General features: G+C 43.4%; 1 protein-coding gene across 1 annotated transcript in view; it reads left to right on the top strand.

The window, feature by feature from the left end:
• PPM1H (protein phosphatase, Mg2+/Mn2+ dependent 1H) overlaps window positions 1–21,002 on the top strand; it is a 260,953-nt gene that overhangs the window by 109,725 nt on the left and 130,226 nt on the right. Inside the window, exons 3-4 of the mRNA XM_022571638.3 lie at window positions 10,054–10,398; window positions 18,848–18,960. Of these exons, the coding sequence (XP_022427346.1) occupies window positions 10,054–10,398; window positions 18,848–18,960 (458 nt within the window). The remainder of the gene's footprint in view (window positions 1–10,053; window positions 10,399–18,847; window positions 18,961–21,002) is intronic.

Here is a 21,002-nt window from a genome sequence, read left to right as displayed (position 1 = left end):
CCACATGACAGCTTTTCCAGGGCCTGTGCAGCATCCCGAGCCAGACCTCAAGGGCCCAGGCTCCTGCTGACCTCCTGCCCCACACCCTGGGCTGCAGCTTTCAGCCTTTTTGGCAAGAGGGTTATGCTACCTCCAGGAGTCACTACTGTGACCCAGGCAGGAAGAAAGGGGGAAGGATAAAGGGGAAAAGACCAGGCCCATTGATTTGTCCTTTTTGTCAAGAAATCTGTAAGTTTCCTGGAAGTGTCCACCCAGGACACTTCTTGCAGCTCATTGGCCAAGTGAGGCCAGTGAGGCTATGTGACCACACAGAGCTGCGAGGGAGTCTGGGGTGTATTTTTGGTGGATATGTTGCTGTCCCAAACAGAATCAGTAGTGAGGAGGAGGGAGGATAGACCCTGGATGAGCATCTACCAGAATCAGCCCCATCACCTGAGCCTCCTGGTGCTTCCCTCTCCTGGGCTGCCATATCACTTCTCAGTCCATCCAAATTCTACTTGTCCTGTCTTCAAGGCCCACCTCTCCCCCACTTCCCCAGCCCACACTGGTCTATCCTTCTTAAACCTTGAACTTGCAGGATTAGCAGAGGCATCAGAGTCTTCTAAAGAAGTTCCCTCACCCCTGCCACTTTGGTGAAGAACTGAAGCCCAGAAAATAACTTACCTGAGATCGTATTGTAATGGTAATGACAGCAGCACCCCCAACGCCACACACGCACACACACACACACATACGCGCGCACACACGCGTGCATACACGCACACACACATGCACACACATACACACGCAGCACGCACACATGCACACACACGCATGCGTGCACACACGCGTACGCACACACATACACGCACACATGCGCACACAGCAGTGCACACGCAGCACACACGCATACACACACGCGCACGCGCGCCCGGTTGCTCCAAATGTGTTACTTAGCTGCTGACTAGGCATAAATTAGCACTTAACCTTCCCAGTACCTCTGCCATAAGGTAGCTATCACCTGCCTTTTAGCTCCTAGGAAACCATGGCACAGAGGTGTTAAGCAACAGGGACGTCCAGCTCTAGAGTGACCCAGACAGGGTCCAGGGCCTGGACTGCCTTCCTCTCCTTGCTCTGTCTCCCACTCAGCTGATTGGTATTGAAGATCCCATTTGAGTCCAGATCTCCTAATCCTTCGGTCATTGTTTTTTCCACTTAACTTTCCTCTGAGATAATGTGCTTGTTCCTTCTCTTTATGGTGCTTTTAGTCATTCATAAGTGTTTCTTCCTGCCTGGATTTGATTGAGTGTCTTATTAGGGTGGTAGTTACCTCCTAACTGACATCCTCACTTTCACCCTTTATTCCGTCCTAATCCTCGCAGCGTAGCTTGAATGACCTTTTTTTTTTTTTTAATCTTTTTTGGAGTATAATTGCTTCACAATATTGTGTTAGCTTCTGTTGTGCAACAAAGTGAATCAGCCATATGCATACATATGTCCCCATATCCCCTCTCTCTTGTGTCTCCCTCCTACCCTCCCTATCCCACCCCTCTAGGTGGTCACAAAGCACCGAGCTGATCTCCCTGTGCTATGAGGCTGCTTCCCACTAGCTATTTTACATTTGGTAGTGTATGTATGTCCATGCCACTCTCTCACTTCGTCCCAGCTTACCTTTCCCCCTCCCTGTGTCCTCAAGTCCATTCTCTACGCCTGCGTCTTTATTGCTTTTCTGCCCCTAGCTTCTTCAGAACCATTTTTTTTTTTTTTTTAGATTCCATATATAACTGTTAGCATACAGTATTTGTTTTCCTGTTTCTGACTTAACTTCACTCTGTATGACAGACTCTAGGTCCATCCACCTCACTACAAATAACTCAATTTCATTTCCGTTTATGGTTGAGCAATATTCCATTGTATATATGTGTCACATCTTCTTTATCCATTCATCTGATGATGGACACTTAGGTTGCTTCCATGTCCTGGCTATTGTAAATAGAGCTGCAAGGAACATTGTGGTACATGGCTCTTTTTTTTTTTTGCGGTACGCGGGCCTCTCCCGTTGTGGAGCACAGGCTCCGGACACGCAGGCTCAGCGGCCATGGCTTACAGGCCCAGCTGCTCCGCGGCATGTGAGATCTTCCCGGACTGGGTCACGAACCCGTGTCCCCCGCATTGGCAGGCAGACTCTCAACCACTGTGCCACCAGGGAAGCCCGGTACATGACTCTTTTTGAATTATGATTTTCTCAGGGTATATGCCCAGTAGTGGGATTGCTGGGTCATATGGTATTTCTATTTTTGGTTTTTTAAGGAACCTCCATACTCTTCTCTGTAGTGGTTGTATCAGTTTACATTCCCACCAACAGTGCAGGAGGGTTCCCTTTTCAGCACACCCTTTCCAGCATTTATTGTTTATACATTTTTTCATAATGGCCATTCTGACCATTTTCATTGTAGTTTTGATTTGCATTTCTCTGATAATTAGTGATGTTGAGCATCTTTTCATATGCCTTTGGCCATCTGTATGTCTTCTCTGGTGAAATGTCTATTTAGGTCTTCTGCCCATTTTTTAATTGAATTGTTTGTTTTTTTGGTATTGAGCTCCATGAGCTGTTTATATATTTTGGAGATTAACCCTTTGTCCGTTGTTTAATTTGCAAATATTTTCTCCCATCCTGAGGGTTGTCTTTTCGTCGTTTATGGTTTCCTTTGCTGTGCAAAAGCTTTGAAGTTAATTAGGTCCCATTTGTTTATTTTTGTTTTTATTTCCATTACTCTAGGAGATGGGTCAGAAAAGATGTTGCTGTGGTTTATGTCAAAGAGTGTTTTTCCTGTGTTTTCCTCTACGAGTTTTAGTGTCCTGTCTTATATTTAGGTCTTTAATCCATTTTGAGTTTATATTTGTGTATGGTGTTGGGTAGTGTTCTAATTTCATTCTTTTACATGTAGCTGTTCAGTTTTCCCAGCACCATTTATTGAAGAGGCTGTCTTTCTCCATTGTATGTTCCTTCCTCCGTTGTCATAAATTAGGTGACCATATGTGCGTGGGTTTATCTCTGGGCTTTCTATCCCGTACCATTGATTTATATTTCTGTTTTTGTGCCACTACCATAGTGTCTTGATTACTGTAGCTTTGTAATATAGTTTGAAGTTGGGGAGCCTGATTTGTCTAGGTCCATTTTTCTTCCTCAAGATTGCTTTGGCTATTTGAGGTCTTTTGTGTTTCCATACGAATTGTAAAATTTTTGTTCTAATTCTGTGAAGAATGCCATTGATAGTTTGATAGGGATTGCGTTGAATCTGTAGATTGCTTTGGGTAGTATAGTCATTTTCACCATATTGATTCTTCCAATCAAAGAGCATGGTATATTTCTCCGTCTGTTTGTGTCATCTTTGATTTCTCTCATCAGTGTTGTATAGTTTTCTGAGTACAGGTCTTTCGCCTCCTTAGATAGGTTTATTCCTAGGTATTTTATTCTTTTTGTTGCGATAGCAAATGGGATGGTTTCCTTAATTTCTCTTTCTCATTTTTCCTTGTTAGTGTATAGGAATGCCAGAGATTTCTGTGCATTAATTTTGTATCCTGCAACCTTACCAAATTCATTGATTAGTTCTAGTAGTTTTTTGGTGGCATCTTTAGGATTTTCTGTGTATAGTATCATGTTGTCTGCAAACACTGACCGTTTTACTTCTTGTGTTCCAATTTCTATTCCTTTTATTTCTTTTTCTTCTCTGATTGCTGTGGCTAGGACTTCCAAAACTATGTTGAATAAGAGTGGCGAGAATGGGCATCCTTGTCTTGTTCCTGATCTTAGTGGAAATGCCTTCAGTTTTCACCATTGAGAATGATGCTTGTTGTGGGTTTGTCATATATGGTCTTTATTATGTTGAGGTAGGTTCCCTCTAAGCCCACTTTCTGGAGAGTTTTTTTATCATAAGTGGGTGTTGAATTTTGTCAGAAGCTTTTTCTGCATCTCTTGAGATGATCATATGGTTTTTATTCCTTAATTTGTTAATGTGGTATATCACATTGATTGATTTGTGTATATTGAAGAATCTTTGCATCCCTGGGATAAATCCGACTTGATCATGGTGTATGATCCTTTTAATATGTTGTTGGATTCTGTTTGCTAGTATTTTATTCAGGATTTTTGCCTCTATGTTCATAAGTGATATTGGTCTATAATTTTCTTTTTTGTGTGATATCTTTGTCTGGTTTTGGTATCAGGGTGGTGGTGGCTTCACAGAATGAATTTGGGAGTGTTCTTCCCTCTGCAGTTTTTTGGAAGAGTTTGAGAAGGATCGGTGTTAGCTCTTCTCTAAATGTTTGTTAGAATTCGCCTGTGAAGCCATCTGGTCCTGGAGTTCTGTTTGTTGGAAGATTTTTACTTACAGTTTCAATTTCATTACTTGTGATAGGTCTGTTTATATTTTCTAATTCTTCCTAGTTCTGTCTTGGAAAATTGTACCTTTCAAAGAATTTGTCCATTTGTTCGTGGTTGTCAGTTTTATTGGCATATAGTTGTTGTAGTAGTCTCTTATAATCCTTTGTATTTCTGTGGTGTCAGTTGTGATTTCTCCTTTTTCATTTCTAATTTTATTGGTTTATGTCCTCTCCCTTTTTTTCTTGATGAGTCTGGATAAGAGTTTGTCAATTTTGTTTATTTTCTCAAAGAACTAGATTTTAGTATTATTGATCTTTGCTATTGTTTTCTTCATTTCTATTTCATTTATTTCTTCTCTGATCTTTATGATTTCTTTCCTTCTAACTTTGGGTTTTCTTTGTTCTCTTTCTCTAGTTGCTTTAGGTGTAGTGTTAGATTGTTTATTTGAGATTTTTCTCGTTTCTTGAGGTGAGATTGAATTGCTATAGCTTCCATCTTAAAACTGCTTTTGCTGCATCCCATAGGTTTTAGGTCATTGAGTTTTCGTTGTCATTTGTTTCTATGTATTTTTTAAATTTCTTCTTTGATTTCTTCAGTGATCTCTTGGTTATTTAGTAGCGCACTGTTTAGGCTCCATGTATTTGTTTTTTCCCTATAATTGATTTCCAGTCTCATAGCGTTGTGGTCAGAAAAGATGCTGGATATGATTTCAATTTTCTGAGGCTTGATTTGTGACCCAAGATGTTATCTATCCTGGAGAATGTTCCATGTGTGCTTGAGAAGAAAGTATACTCTGCCACTTTTGGGTGGACTGTCCTATAAATATCAATTAAATCTATCTGGTCTATTGTGTCATTTAAAGCTTGTGTTTCCTTGTTTATTTTCTGTTTGGATGATCTGTCCATTGGTGTAAGTGGGGTATTAATGTCCCCTACTATTACTGTGTTACTGTTGATTCCCCCTTTCATGGTTGTTAGCATTTGCCTTATGTATTGAGGTGCTCCTATGTTGGGTGTATGAACATTTATAATTGTTATATCTTTTTCTTGGATTGATCCCTTGATCACTGTGTAGTGTCCTTCCTTATCTCTTGTTAACAGTCTTTATTTTAAAGCCTATTTTATCTGATACAGGTATTGCTACTCCAGCTTTCTTTTGATTTCCATTTGCATGGAATATCTTTTTCCATCCCTTCACTTTCAGTCTGTATGTGTCCCTAGGTCTGAAGTGGGTTTCTTGTAGACGGCCTATATATGGGTCTTGCTTTTTTGTCCATTCAGCCAGTCTGTGTCTTTTGGTTGGGGCATTTAATCCATTTACATTCAAGGTTATTATCGATAGGTATGTTCATATTACCATTTTCTTAATTGTTTTGGGTTTGTTTTTGTGGGTCTTTTTCTTCTCTTGTGTTTCCTGCCTAGAGAAGTTTCTTTAGCAGTTATTGTAAATCTGGTTTGGTGGTGCTGAATTTTCTTAGCTTTTGCTTGTCTGAAAAGCTTTTGAGTTCTCCATCAAATCTGAATGAGATCCTTGCTGGGCAGAGTAATCTTGGGTGTAGGTTTTTCTCTTTCATCACTTTAAGTATATCCTGCCACTTCCTTCTGGCCTGCAGAGTTTCTTCTGAAAAATCAGCTGATAACCTTATGGGGATTCCTTTGTATGTTATTTTTTGCTTTTCCCTTGCTGCTTTTAATATTTTTTCTTTGAACTTAACTTTTGTTAGTTTGATTAATATGTGTCTTGGTGTGTTTTATCCTGTATGGGACTGTCTGTGCTCCCTGGACTTGGGTGACTATTTCTTTTGCCATGTTAGGGAAGTTTTCCACTGTAATCTGTTCAAATATTTTCTCAGACCCTTTCTTTTTCTTTTTTTAAAATTTACATTAAAAATTTTCTATACAGCAGGTTCTCCGACCCTTTCTTTTTCTCTTCTTATTCTGGGACCCCTATAATTCGAATGTTGGTGCATTTAGTGTTGTCCCAGAGGTCTCTGAGATTGTCTTCAATTCTTTTCATTCTTTTTCCTTTATAACTGCTCCTCAGCAGTTATTTCTACCATTTTGTCTGCCAGGTCACTTACTCGTTCTTCTGCCCCAGTTATTCTGTTATTGATTCCTTCTAGTATGTTTTTCATTTCAGTTATTGTGTGGTTCATCTCTGTTTGTTCTTTAGTTCTTCTAGATCTTTGTTAAACATTTCTTGTATTGTCTCAGTCCATGCCTCCGTTCTATTTCCAAGACTCTGGATCATCTTTACTATCATTACTCTGAATTCTTTTTCAGGTAGATTGCATATTTCCTCTTCATTTATTTGGTCTTATAGGTTTTTACCTTGCTCCTTCAACTGTGACATATTTTTTTGCTGTCTCTTTTTTTTTTTTTTTTTTTTCCATTTTTTAATGAGTGGGATTGTGTCTCTATCTTACTGGTCGTTGGGCCTGAGGCTTCCAATACTGGAGTTTGTAGGCTATTGGTTAGAGCTGGGTCCTGGTGCTGAGATGAGGACCTTTGGGAGACCTCACTCCGATGAATATTCCCTGGGGTTTTAAGTTCTCTGTTAGTCCAGTGGTTCCGACATGGAGCTCCCACCGCAGGAGCTTTGGCCCAACCCCCGGCTCATGAACCAAGATGCCGCAAGCTGCACGGGGTGGCAAAAAAGAAAAAATAAAAGGAGAACAATAGCAAAGTAAAAAATAAAGTTAGATGAGGAAACTAATAGATATGTTAGAAAAAATATAAAAATAAAAATGTAGATGAAATAACAACCGGAAGGTAAAACAGAACCACAGTAGTAAAAAAGAGGAGGAGAAAAAAAAAATGAGGTGGAAAAGGCCTTGGCTGTGGAGGGCGGGGCCTAAGCAAGGGAGAGATTTGGGTGGTGGGCGGGGCCTATGCTTAGGACCCACAGGGCTGGAAAAGGCCCTGGGAACTGTGGGGGGTGGGGCTTAGCCTCAACAGAAGTGGCCCAGGCTTGCCTCCTGCCTCTGGTCTCAGAGGGCAGGGGACCTCACCTGGGAGCCCAGCAGGCTTCCTGGGCTCGAGTGGGTGGGGCAAATGCCCTCGTCTCCTCCTCCGGTCCCAGAGGTCCCCTCCCACCTACCTCTCCTGGTCTTCCTGGTCTCCCTCCTATGCCCCAGGGCCTATGCGGCCTGGAGGGCGGGTGACCAGCCTAGGAGCTCAGCAGGCTCCCTGGGCCCAATTGGGTGAGGCAAATGTCCTCTGCTCCTCTCCTGCTCCTTGGGTCCCAGAGGGCCCCTCCGCCTGCCTCTCCTGTTCTCTCCCGGCCTCTCTGCTATGCCCCCAGGACCAACCCGGTCCAGCGGGGACTTCTGAGGGCATAGGACCCAGCCTGAGAGCTGGGCAGACTTCCCCAGCCAGTTGGGCAGGGGAAACGCTGGGCGCGCTCCGCCCTGATCCAAGCCCCTGAGGGTCCCTCCAGGCACTGGAGGGTTCCCAGAACCCCTCCCTACTCTCAGACACACCTCAGGGCACCGGTCCTGTCCAGCCTTCACTTCTCCTCCCCCTTCAGTCCCCCCATGTCCTACCGGTTCAATTGGGGGTTCTTCCCATCTCCTTGGGCATCGGGGTCCCCCACCAGCATCCGGCAGTTGTGGGGCGATGCGAACTCTGTGTCTTCCCACCGCCGTCTTCTCACCTTTAGCTTGAATGATCTTTTAAAAATACAAATAAAAATACAAATGATCTTTTAAAAATACAAATCTATTTTCTAACTCCCACTTCAATCAATGGCTTTCTGTTACTCTTAAGCTAAAGTCAAGATCCTTCATGTGTCCTGGAAGGACTGAGTGGTCCGACTACTATCTCCTTCTCCGGTCTCATGTCATCTCCCTCCTTTCCTGCCTCTGTCCCCTATTCAGCCACATGGCCACGGTCCAGTCTCCTCTCGACCATCACACACCTTCTACCACGGAACCTTTGCACCTGCTGTTTTTGCTGCCTGGTGTTCCCTCCTTTCCCCTCTTTATCTTGTGAATTTCCAGTGGTCCTCAGCCTGGTCCTCAGTGCTCAGGAAGCCTCCAGTATGCCCCTTTGCAGGCTGGCCTCACAGCACTTTGTCCCCTCACCAGAATTATGATCTTACGTTTACTTGTGTGATTATTTGATCAGTGTCTGTCTCCTCCACTGGATTCTTAAAATCAGACCCTGTCTCTGTATCTTTCATCTAGTCTTTCATCCCCACTGCCTACTTTTGTGCCTGTCGCAGAAAGAGTGCTCAGTAAATATTTGACAAAAAACAAAAAAAAGACTATTTTATCTCTAAGCATCTAGCACAGAATCGAGTAAAAACAAAGTTTTAAAGGGCACAAATAGAGTAATGGCATATGTCACCCTAAGTACACAGTATCTTCCAGCATCATTCTAAGATGGACCAAAATGGTGGTTACCAGGGACTGGAGGGTGGGGGGGGATAAGGAGAAATGTTGGGTAAAAGTACAAACTTGCAAGGAGTCGTAAAAAAGTCCTAGAGATATAATGCACAGTATACCGAACATAACATAGACAACAATATTGTATTATAATAATCAAACTTGATAGGAGATGAGATCTTAATTATTCTAACCACAAAAAACCACAGTTATAGAGATGCTAGCTATTGCTATGATGGCAACTATATCACAATATATAAATGTATCAAATAAGCATGTTGTACACCTTAAATTTATACAATGTTATAGGTCAAATACTTTCAATTAAAAAAGTAAGATAGACCAAAAGAACTTTATATAATGGCTTCAACTAAAAAAAAAGAATTCAACATTTATTGCTGCAGGCTAGATAAGCCTAGTTGTCAGTAGTGGATGTTATATGCACCGTACCTATTTAATCTCAGTATTTAATATCTTATCCCTCTAGCTACACCATAATTGAGCTGCTTCCCCCCCCCCCCCATAGCTACTAACATCTTAGGCATATGTGATTCAAACATGGTTTTTAAAAGTGTTCATCTTGAAATAGTCTCAGAATCAACCAGCAGGTACAAGATCTGTGGTAGATGAGGGAACATGGGCTGCACGTAGCTTTAGGGTAGGAAGAGGAAGCCAAGATGCTGAGTGACAGCTGGAAAACTGAGGGGAGTAGGAAACATGAAGAGGAGATTTGAATTGACTGCATCTTGTGAAGGGTGGACTAGACTGGGTGTTCAAGGGAAAAACATGTTCTACAAATTCAGGATGTAGACATAAGCAGATGGGGCAATTATATGAGAGTGTAAAAGCCCTATGAGGCGAAAATGGGTCTATTTATCTCCCCTTGAAGAATCTGTAAAAAAGACCTAACTTCTTCCAGAGACTCCAGGTCAAACCTGCTTGGGGGTTGCAGCAGAAGGGAGGTGAGGGGTTAGCTGTTAAAACTGTAAAGACCTACCTGTTTGCGTGGAGTTTTACCTCTCACTTCTGCACATCAAATTAAAGTAGATCTCACCCCAACTGAGGGGGTGGTGACTTGGACTCCTGCCCTCGGTGGACAGGCAGGGACTACTTTCTCCCTGGGGTGGTGGTGACATCAGGGATGAATCTGGGGATCCTTCCCTAAGCGTTTTGCTCGGTTTTGACCCCGTTGTTTGCAGACAGACAACCAGATGGACGCGCTGACCCCTGGAGGTGTCACGCCCTCACCCTGGGGCAGTGGCCACTGCGTTTCTCACTCTTCCTTGTCTCCCTCCTCCTGCAGGAATCAGAAGGCGTTTCCTGCCACTACTGGTCGCTGTTTGACGGTCACGCGGGGTCCGGGGCTGCTGTGGTGGCATCCCGCCTGCTGCAGCACCACATCACGGAGCAGCTGCAGGACATCGTGGAGATCCTAAAGAACTCGGCCGTGCTGCCGCCCACCTGCCTGGGCGAGGAGCCCGACCACACACCCGCGAACAGCCGGACTCTGACCCGCGCGGCCTCGCTCCGTGGAGGGGTGGGCGCCCCCGGCTCCCCCAGCACCCCGCCCACGCGCTTCTTCACCGAGAAGAAGATCCCGCACGAGTGCCTCGTCATCGGGGCTCTTGAAAGTGCATTCAAGGAAATGGTAGGTAATCACTGAAGACTCTAGGGCAGCAGGGGCCCGGGTGGTCACTTAAGCCACATACTTGTTTCTTAGAAAGTTCCCTGGAAGGGCATGTCTCTGACCTGTCCACTTGCTGCATGGTCCCCTCCGTCTTCTCCTTTTACAGCAGGACTTCCATTCTCAAAAGAAGTGGGCAGCAAGAGAGTTCTAGCATCCAGTGCTGGCAAAGGTGTAAAAGAAGATGGAAGAGGGATAGTGCATGAGGTGATAGGCTTATTAAATGGATGCGTATTGCTTCTCTTTCTGCCAGCTCTTATGGATGCCAGCTGGTAGGATTGAACTTAATTGAAACTGTGAGCTCGGTTGCTATCTGTTTTACACGTATGTACACGAATTCCAGGTGTTTGGGGAAATGGAGCTTTTAGTAAAGTGCTCAGAAGTACGCTTGCTGTACAGATCTAATCTGAGAACAGCTGTTTTCCCATGATTGGCAGTGTGGTCCCACTGCTTAAAGCAAGTAGGAGCCAGTATCCAAGAATTCTTTGTTTTACTTGGGAACGTGGATTTGTTTGTACATTTAAAATTTGAATATGTCTGATCAAGGGATTCAGCCTCCCTCCTGAGAACATACTAAGCTGCCCTCCCGGTGTCCCCTGCTTGTCCCTCTGCCCGGTGAGAATGCACATAGAAGGTCTCTTCTGTGCCACCCCCTTGAGCTCACTTTATACTGAGGCAACTATTTGGGTTCCAAAGATTTTCTCTCCTGAGCAGCATCCTGCATGCAGATACAGTAGGAGATACGTAGAGATGTTATAAGGACTAGAGTAAGGTGAGTGGGCAGTAGTGTCCTTATAACCTGGAGATTAAAAAGTGATGACAAGCTCTTAGGTAGAGCAGGAGTAGCTAGAAGCACCTCTGCAGATTTGAATGTACACCCCGTGCACATTCCAGGATCTCACGATGTCAGGTTGAGTGCTAATGAGAGGAGAAAAGCAAATAATATTAAACACCGTCATCTGATTTGTTTACAAGGCAAAAAATTGTTCATATACTCATGCCTCTAATTTGCAGTCTCTCCTCACTTTAACTCATTTCTTCTTGGGTTCCACCGTTTCTCTCCTTGTCACATATTTACCCTTTTGAGTAGCAGGTGGTTTAAAATGCACCTCCATGTCAGGAGTATCTGGTAGCCTTCAATCCCAAGAAAAACACCAGGAGGCAAGAAAAGATTATTTAGGAAAAAAAGGAATCAAGGTTAGAAAAATGGACTCCTCCTTGGGCTTGGTATAAAAATCTCCCTCTATCATGGAGGTTCTGATGTGAATAGCTGTTTCTAAACATGGATGCTCAGAAAGCTAACTATTGAATTGAGGTAACAATTTGACAGTGGACCTTCCCCCTAATGGGAGAAGAAGTCAGCTTACATGACAGAAGTGAAAAAAGCAGAAGAAATTTTGGCTTTTTTATTTCCTTCGGTAATTGCTAGTACTATGAGGTATCTTTTACTTCGCACTGCTGTATTCTCCACTTCATCCACTAGAGGCCAATGTCACATTGAGTCAAGCCTCCACACCGATCTCAGACTGTTTCTGCCCATTAATGGTGCAGGGTTCCTAGCACCTACTGTACTTGAGAGGCTCATTCAGAAAAATACTTAGTAAAGAGCCCCATTCTTGTTTTTTAAATTTTTAATAACTTTTCACTAGCTGATTCATTACCAGAAATCTTTCTTGGACACTTGGTTGCCAGCGAAAAGATCACTTCGCTTTCCTGTGTAATTCATTCAATCCATAAATATTTGTTGAGAACTAACTCTAAGCCAGGGCTAGCTGGGAAAAAAGCATGGAAGAAATTAGGCAAAGGCAGATATTAAACAGATAAAATATAAATGGGAAGGGCCTCGAGAGAAGAAATGCAGAGTAGGTAGGAATCTGATAAAGAGATGAAGTAGGGTTCCCTGGAGAAGCAATGCTGTCAGAGAGTGGGAAGAAGGCAGACAGAACGTGGGAGCTGGGAGAGTGCTCTGGGCAGAGACAACCGTTTGTGTGAAGACCCACATCACGGAGAGAACCCAGATGGGCCAAAGGCAGCAAGCTGACGTCCGCCATGGTTAGATGCAGATTTCAAGGGTAGGGATGCTGTAAGGTGACTTGGAGAGGCCATCTGTAACCAGCCTGTGGATGACTTGCTGTGCCATAATATGGATTTGGGGCCTTAAGCCATTCTGTTCTTTTCTAATCCACCCCACCCTATAGCTTCTTCTTCACACTTAACGTTTTTCCCAGATTGTCTGTCTAGCCCCCAGCGTGCCTGCTACCTGGGCTTTGCACCATGTGCTTGGACTTATTAAGGAAGAATACTCATCATTCCTTGGTTCTCCTGGTTCTTGGCAGTGTGGCCCTGCCTCCTGCATGGCTGGGGACTGAGCCAGCTGATGCCTGTTGGCCCAGAATAGTTATTAATACTGTCCCCTTTTACTCTCAAAAGTGTCCCTGTCTGGATGATGTCATATGTTTACCCTAATTATAGAGATGCTCTAGTTTTTTTCTTTGCTTCATCAGGGACTTCAGGAAAAATCTACTCCAGTGTCACAGAAAAGTGCCTGACTTAGCCATTAAATAGCTTGGGTTGAGCTTCAGAACTTACAGCAGAGAAATTATACAGCATACTACGGAAGGCCATTGTCAACTCATAAAAAATACTTTTTCTTTCCACCCTTTCTCGCTATATTAGGTTTTGACAGTCAGCGTTTAAAGGTAAACTTTGGTTTGAAATGCTCAACACACAGCTGATTTCCTTATTCTGTTGGCCTGACCTTGGTGGTTCCTCCTTTAGACCTTTCCGAGGGGAGCAGGTTTGGAATCTCCCGGCCATTCTTAATTTTTTTCCTCACAACAGCCAGCTACTTTCTAACTTTCTAGGTGTTCTTTAGGTATTGCAGGTTTTATGCCATTCTGATCCCCTGTAATAGGAAAACCCAATATTGAATAAGATTCAGTCATTTCAGCTTTGTGGCTCTCTTGCTTTCTCCTGCACTTTCAATCCCTAAAAATTCCCCATGCCCAGCACCTAAGCCTCAAATTTGCCACACTGATGACATATTTGCAGCCACCCCTCCTGAGATTCAGAATGTAACATAATAAAGGCAAAGCTTGCCTTTCGTTTGGGGTTTTGCCTTATTTATGACAGTTCAGCAAAGTAGAATCAGAGGTCATTCCTCTCTCCCCACCTCCCACCAGTGCCCTTCTCAATTACTTATATATATATATATATATTTTTTTTTTTTTTTTTTTTTTTTTTTTGCGGTACGCGGGCCTCTCACTGTTGTGGCCTCTCCCGCTGCGGAGCACAGGCTCCGGACACACAGGCTCAGCGGCCGTGGCTCACGGGCACAGCCGCTCCGCGGCATGTGGGATCTTCCTGGACCGGGGCACGAACCCGTGGCCCCTGCATCGGCAGGCGGACTCTCAACCACTGCGCCACCAGGGAAGCCTTCAATTGCTTATATTTTATAACCAGCATTCTTCTAGACACCATGGGGGCCTAGAAGGAAAACATTGGATTTTGTATCTGGGGGTATTTGTCGTCACATTATACGAACACAGAGATAGATAGTATCTCATTTGTTTTAATGTTCTGAGTGACATTAAGTGAAATGTTCATATCTATCTGAAAGAGAAAATTGCATAAAAAGATTCAGAAACACCAGACCAGAATAAATAGTACCTATTTCTAGGAAAAAGTAGGTACCCGTCGAAAAATAAAGACCTACAGAAGTGGGGGGGAAACGCTGTGGACCAGAGGAGATGGTAAGTTTCATCAAGTACGGTAAGCCTCTTTGAAGGCACTGTTTTTCCTCTTCTCTTTGATCCTGGGGTTGTCTGGCACAGTACGTGGCTTGTGAGGAGGTGACCTCTGACCACGGGCCTCTGATCCATGCTGGCAGAAGTGGGTCTGCCCTGTGGTCCCCTATTGTATCTCATCTTGGATCTCCCTTCAGAGTGAAGGCTGCGTGGCCAGCTCCTCCTGTGTCCACCGTGGAAAATGAACCCTCGCTTCCAAGAGGACCAGGATCTCAGGAACTTTCTGACTGACTTCATTTCTGCTTCCCAACTACACTTTGTAACAATGCCTACTTCTGCAGCTAAGTTTTGTCACCTATTATGTTTAGGTGGTTGTTTGGCTTAAGATGACAGATACGAAGAAGATAAATGTCTTCTAAGTCCTGATGTCAGTCTCCTTCCATACCCTCCAAAAACAGGGGAGTCATGTAAGAAGTCACTTCCATTGTTGGTATAGTTGCAGGAGACCTTTGCCCTCCTAGGAATCAGAAGCAAGTCAGCAGTGATGACCTTTTTTACCTACAGGAATTGAGTTATAGACACAGGCAGGAGGATCTCAAAATTCTGTCCTATTTCCTTTTCAGTGTGGGTATAGATTCCTCGCCACAGTGAAGAATGTTTTGGAGGTTTGATTGTTATGAAGGGAGAAAAATGGCAACATTTTAACTTGTAAAACTAGCATACATCTTACTGTCATTGAGTAAATGGTTGGAAATACCATTCAGCTTGGCTTTGTCGGTAAAAACCATATGATGACACGATGGTGAAAAAGGAGGACGAATGCAAAGCTAATTTATAGTTTATAAATTTTAATGGTTTTGAGAATTAGAATAGTAATGGTAAGTGGACCTGTTGGTCTGTCTGTATTTAAGCTAGAGGCTTTTTGTTTTTGTTTTGTCTTTGTTTTTAGTAGAACAGGAAGTTCTAACGAGAAGGAATGAGCATGTGGTTCCACCAACAGCCAGCAGGTGGCGATATTAGGCAGTGCTGGTTTGTCCCTTCCCCATTGCCTGGCTGACAGATTGGCTTCTCAGAATAAACCGAAATCAGTCCCAGATACTAAAACCATGCAGAATCTTATTATTTGTGACTGACGCTATTAGCAATGTGCTCATAACCATGTTTTAACCCAGCTAGGGGGAGGTGCCAGGTCCTATTGAAACCACCCAACACTCGCTGCCTTCTGGTGTTTGATATTGCTTTCCTTTTGCGACCTGAAATTGGTAGGAAACAAAGAATGATCCTGGAGATGCATCATCTGTGGGACTTTCGAAGCAAATTACAGTGATCCCGAAAAATATATTTTCTTTCTTGCAATTCTTTCCTGCTGAATTACTCTCCTTTCACACACATTCTTTTTTCCCTTCACTGCTCTCATTCTTCCTTGCAACAAAAAGGAGCAAAATACAATCCCAAGTCTTAAAAATTGGATCCATTCTTTGATGTAGAGATAAACCTTGCTTAAATGTAATATTTAGACAGATGCAACACAGGATAAATCAGTTCTGCTAGGTAGAAAGCAGCCTTGAGAGGGACTCTTGATTGAACAGATAAATCAATTACCTTGTTAATGGAATCTTCTGAGTCACTTAAGTTGATCCTTTTAGATCATACTTGAAAAGGAATGATAGTATGTGCATGTGTTTTGCTGGTAATTTATTCTAGGCTTATGTCTTGAGGTTCATGGCAGCTAAAATGGGGGAGATATTCCAAATTGGTCTTTGTTTAGCACAAGCAGTGGGCAATTTTTCATGATTTCCTTAATCTTTTGAAAAAAGTACCCAAACTTCTTGAGGGATACATTTTTAAATTTTTTTTAAATGTAGAGTGTGAGAAGCTTAAGCTAACTGGAAAAGTTAAGAGTTTGAAGAAATTAGGTAGTTAATTCAACAGTAAATATATCTTTATTGACTTCATTTATCACGTTTGATCTGGTAGTAGAAGGACCACCCAGATGGTCCTTTAATGCTCCTTTTAATACTAAGATTTTGTGAAGCATCTTTTAAAGAGGAGTAGGTGGTGTAGGAAAAAAGTGTGCTATTTTGTCTTCTAGAGAGGGGAGGGGGAAGCAATTATTTTTAGAATATGTTCTAGTTACACCCAGTTTTAGAAGAAGAAATAAAAGAGCATATTTTCATGTCAGTGAATCCTACAGGGCGGATGAAGTCTGTGGAAACACATCTTTCAAATCCTTTCACTGTGATCCCAGAGAGCGCACATGTAATTAAAGTGTGCGTCTGAGCGCACACGCATATGTCTATTAGCACGCAGAGGCGGGAGGTGATGAAAGCATGAGCCTGTTAGCAAAGTTTCTTGTATAAAAAATAGCTAGACTTTGGGCCACTGTTTATGTGGAAATGTTGCCAAATTTGCATTCCTTATGCTGGGGGAACTGCAGAGGGAAGGTAGGAAAAGATGAAAGAAACGATGAAATCAATTAGAAAAAAAAACTGACTCACGCTGTTAATGTCATAACAAGGCATTCAATGGGCAGGCTAACTGGAATGTTTCCCCCTAAATGAAAGGCAAATGTGAACTCTGCTGTAGCAGAAAATCTTAGTGTCAAACACTCTATCTTGATATTTTTTTAAAAGATGAAATAATTTTATAATCAGATTTTCTGGTGATGTAAACCATGATAAGTAAGGCACCTACGATGCAGAATAAACTTGTTTGTCTGAGTCCCAGAGGAATTCTTTGACGTGGGTGGCTCTTTCACGTGGACTCTACTTTTTGGATCGCACCAATGGTTTAAGTCCGTCAAGCATCATTCACACTCCAGTCCGTAAGCAGTTGGGTGCTTAAAGGATTTTTACTCAAAACTGCCTTTCATTCAGACTTTAGGTATTCAAACAAATAGTGATTCTGGATGTGAAAGGATAGTTTCTGTAGCTAGAGCAGTTCTTTCCAGTGTATTAAAAATGTTAGTATTGAGTGTGGGCTTTATATACCAGTTTCTATATTAATTTGATGAAATATATATCTATCATAATATCAACTTTATTTTATTTATTTAAATGCAAAAAAATTGCATAAACCTACCCGCAAACTCCTTTGTGAATAGGGTTGTTGGTTCTGTTTTGATGCACTGTTTGGAGGTTCAACAGACGGAACTTCTGACGTCTTGATGTTTTCTTTCCTGTCTGTCACTTTCTTGTGACGGTCTTTCCCTGCTGACGTGTGTCCCTCCTCCCGTGTCACCCTCCAGCCTCCTGCCATCCCTGCTTGGGTTCTAAGGACCATTCATTCATTCCTGTCAATTGACTGCGTGTTATTGGAAGCCTGGGTTCCTGCTTAATTATTATCTCAGTGAGTGTTTATGCATGTTGTAAGCTTTTCACTTACGAAAGGTGGGGCTCTTCTCCTGCTTCCAGCTTCTCCTTGGTGATTTCTCTGACTTTGTCTTATCGCCTCTGGCCTCTGGAGCACAGCAGCTGCCGATAAATGCTGGATTACTGAATTATCTCCGCTTCCCGTCAGGAGGCTGGCTGAAGCAGCTGAGTTCTAATTCTGTGGGTTTCTAAGCATCACAAACGGGCCCTGGCCCTTGGTCAGCCGACAGCAGCCTCAGAATCAGCCAGAGCACCGTTTCCTGCTCTTCTGTACCCCAGCCTCGTCCTTTCTTCCTTGGCCCCAACAATAGATGGCGATGAGAATATTTGCCATTATTTTGGCCAGCATTCGGTTTATTTTCCTAACAACTCTCATTTTTCTGAGGTCAAGGAACCCTGGCTTGTGTCACTGACACAGCATTTCACAAAGACATCTGTCTGGAGGATGATGCATCTCTGTCCATAGGAATGTGGTTCTATTTTTAATTTCCTTGGGGAGACCTCATTAGGTGGCAGGTGATAAATACTAGGCTTTAGAGGAGGAGACCCCGATTGGAATCCAAACTCCAGTGGGGTAAATATGGGCAAGTTCCCCACTTGTCTGCATCTGAACAGTGAGGTGAATGTTACAGTTGTGAAAATGAGATGCGATTCTATATGTAAAGCGCTTCTCGCACTGCCTGATATAGAGGAAGTGCTCACTGATGGTTGGCTGATACTATGCGTGTGTGTCCCTCTTGTGAATTAGTGGCCTTGGGAAGAGGACGTTAGTTCAGAGTTCAGAAGCTTCTATCTTTGATCAGTAAGACGGGGGTGGACTCCTGCCCAAGTTGAATTGAGGACACAGTCCTTCAAGTCACCTGTCTCGTCTAGCTGTAAAGGAATTTATTTATTGGAGACTTTGGGGTTAAAAACATTGATCAGGTCCAAGCACTCGACATTATTAGCCTCTCATCTGTTTTCCACAGCAGCTCAGGCTGTCCATACAAAGACTGAATTTTCCGTAAGCCATGATATTTATTAAATACAATTGGTTTAATTCTTCTCATTTTTGTCTGATTATATCTGTTTGCCTTCCCTTGTTTCCTGTCTCTGGTCCGCACATGGTCTGGTAGGCGACCGTTTTGTGCCAGTGTCCTCTCCAGAAATGCTTGTCAGTTGATAGAAAGCCAGTACTAAAGATTTTCTTGTCCCTTCTTCGAGTCGTACTCAGATCTTAGGGCTGTGTCGAGGGAGCAAGGCTAAGACAGTCTTTGTTCCTGTACAGTCCAGTACTAACTTTGTCTTCTTCTCCAGGATCTACAAATCGAACGAGAGAGGAGTTCATACAGTATATCTGGTGGTTGCACAGCCCTCATCGTGATTTGCCTTTTGGGGAAGCTGTACGTAGCAAATGCTGGGGACAGCAGGTAAGCAGATTAGCCCTCTGGTTCTTCCTAAAGTTCAATGCCTTCCTTTAATTTTTTAATCTTTTTTAAAAAGTTAAATGCTTAGAAATAAAATAATCCTGCTTGGGATTAGATATTGAGAAAGATAAGCCTTCTATATCTGGATAAGAGTGCATTTAAGAAGACTCATCGGGAAGGTATTAAAAGATATGGGTGGTCTTCTCCTTACTTGTCTGTAGTAGCAGTTCACGTATATATATATACATATATATATATATATGTATATATATATACACTTGTGTTTAACCTAAACCAGTAGTGTCCAAATGTTTTTTGACTTCAGAACCTGATTTTCGATGAAAGCTTATTAGCAGGGACATAATATGTGAGCGAGATGAGGAGGGAGGAAAGGGATTTGAATGAAATGGGTGTTTGGAGGGGCCCGGGGAGGACTCCCCAGCTAGTTCGTTTTCTACTCGGTAACTTTGCCCTGTGTCCCCTCCCAGAAGCCCAGGAGTGTCTCCTTTTATGCATGTGCCCCTACAGCCTGCATTTTCCTCTCTTCTGGGTTCAGCTGAGAGGAATTTGTGGCAAGAGATGGTGGTTAACCCTTACTCTATCCAGTATTACCAGAAATCAGATAGACTTGTGTTTTAATCTTCTTTTAAATGACTGATATGTGCTCACTTTAGGTATGGCCACATCTGTTATTTAGTCGATATTAAATTAATTTTCACAGACTTTGTGAAAAGTGTTGTAATATGGATTATACATTTCTCCGCCCCTTGAGTAACAAAATATGTTGACCTTCTAGCAGGACTTTTTGCCAAAGGCCGACTCTATTCTGAAAGCAGTCAAAGTACTGGACTCTAACCGTGATGTCCTCAGAGGATGAGTGATTTCCCTACATGGGCTGTGGTCTAAAGATGCTGTCATCCCTCCAGCTTCTTCCTCTGGGTCACATGCCTCTTCTCAACATCTCTGCTTGGTCTAGCCCTCCCCTGAGGTCGGGCCCTCCCCTTCCCTGACTCCCTCAGGCAATCAGTGAATTCCAGAGAGCAGGAGAGCCTGAGGGAGTTTCCAGTCAACCTAGTTAAGCATCCTCTCCCTGTCTTGCCACTAAAGATTCTGGAGACCAAAGGACTGTGACCTGCCAATGCAGCAGTATTTGGAGTTTGAAGATTTTGGAAGGTCTGTTTATTTTTAAGGTTTATGTGGATTTCTGTTCTGCTCTCTCAGTTTCAATATAAAATTTTTCCAAGTAAGTGGAAGTGAGTATAAGATGCCATGTTTATTTCATGGCTTCTATTCCCTAGTGGTCCTGGCAGGAGACAGACTCCAACTCACATGGATCAACTGAATGAAAGAGTGAAAAGGGGACGGGCTAGGAGCATTGAGACCAGGAGGGCATTGAAGCCCCCTAGGCCTGCAGGGTCCAGGGAGGAAATGCTACAGCCAAGCCCAGGAGAGGGGGCCACAGATGAGGGCCCCTAGGCAGGGGCCACAGGAGAGAATGGGAGGAAATACTCCGACTTCTCCTTCTTCCTATCCCGCTTTCTCCTACCAGGGCCTCCCATTGGATGAGCCTGGCTGGAATGAGGGTCAGAGAGGTTGGTCAGCCAGGGCACAGACACAGGCCAAGATTGCATCTCCAGGGTGGGGGGCAAGTGGAAAATCACCAGCACATCTGCTGCCCCTCTTGCCCTCCCCAGGGTTGGAGCATCTTGAAAATAGGAATCATCATCTCCCAGGGCCTTGTAAGATACACACTGAGGACCGGCCTCTGAGCCCTTGTTCACTTCTGGATCTTCAGCTTGCTGGAGACAGATGTGCAGGTCAGGGGATGATTCCTTTCTGTTCTGTGTAAAACCGAATCGATGATACAGCTTTTGCACTCATATTCACCTTTAGTCTTGATGTCTGGTTCCGTGTTTTTCGAAAAGAGTTTGCTTCCCTGGCCCTTCCAGTGATGAAGGTGGTGACCGAGTGCTTTGTTTCCTGCCCATCGTCCCAGGGAAGCATCTTTCACCAGAGGACCCCAGGCTCGGAAGGTAACCCAACTT

The sequence above is a fragment of the Delphinapterus leucas genome, chromosome 11 (genome assembly GCF_059928025.1).
Source record: "Delphinapterus leucas isolate spDelLeu-1000000601 "Yukka" chromosome 11, BTC_Dleu_Yukka2, whole genome shotgun sequence".
NCBI lineage: Eukaryota > Metazoa > Chordata > Mammalia > Artiodactyla > Monodontidae > Delphinapterus > Delphinapterus leucas.
The sequence above is the reverse complement of the archived record's forward strand: the minus strand, read 5'-3'. Positions and strand labels throughout refer to the sequence as shown.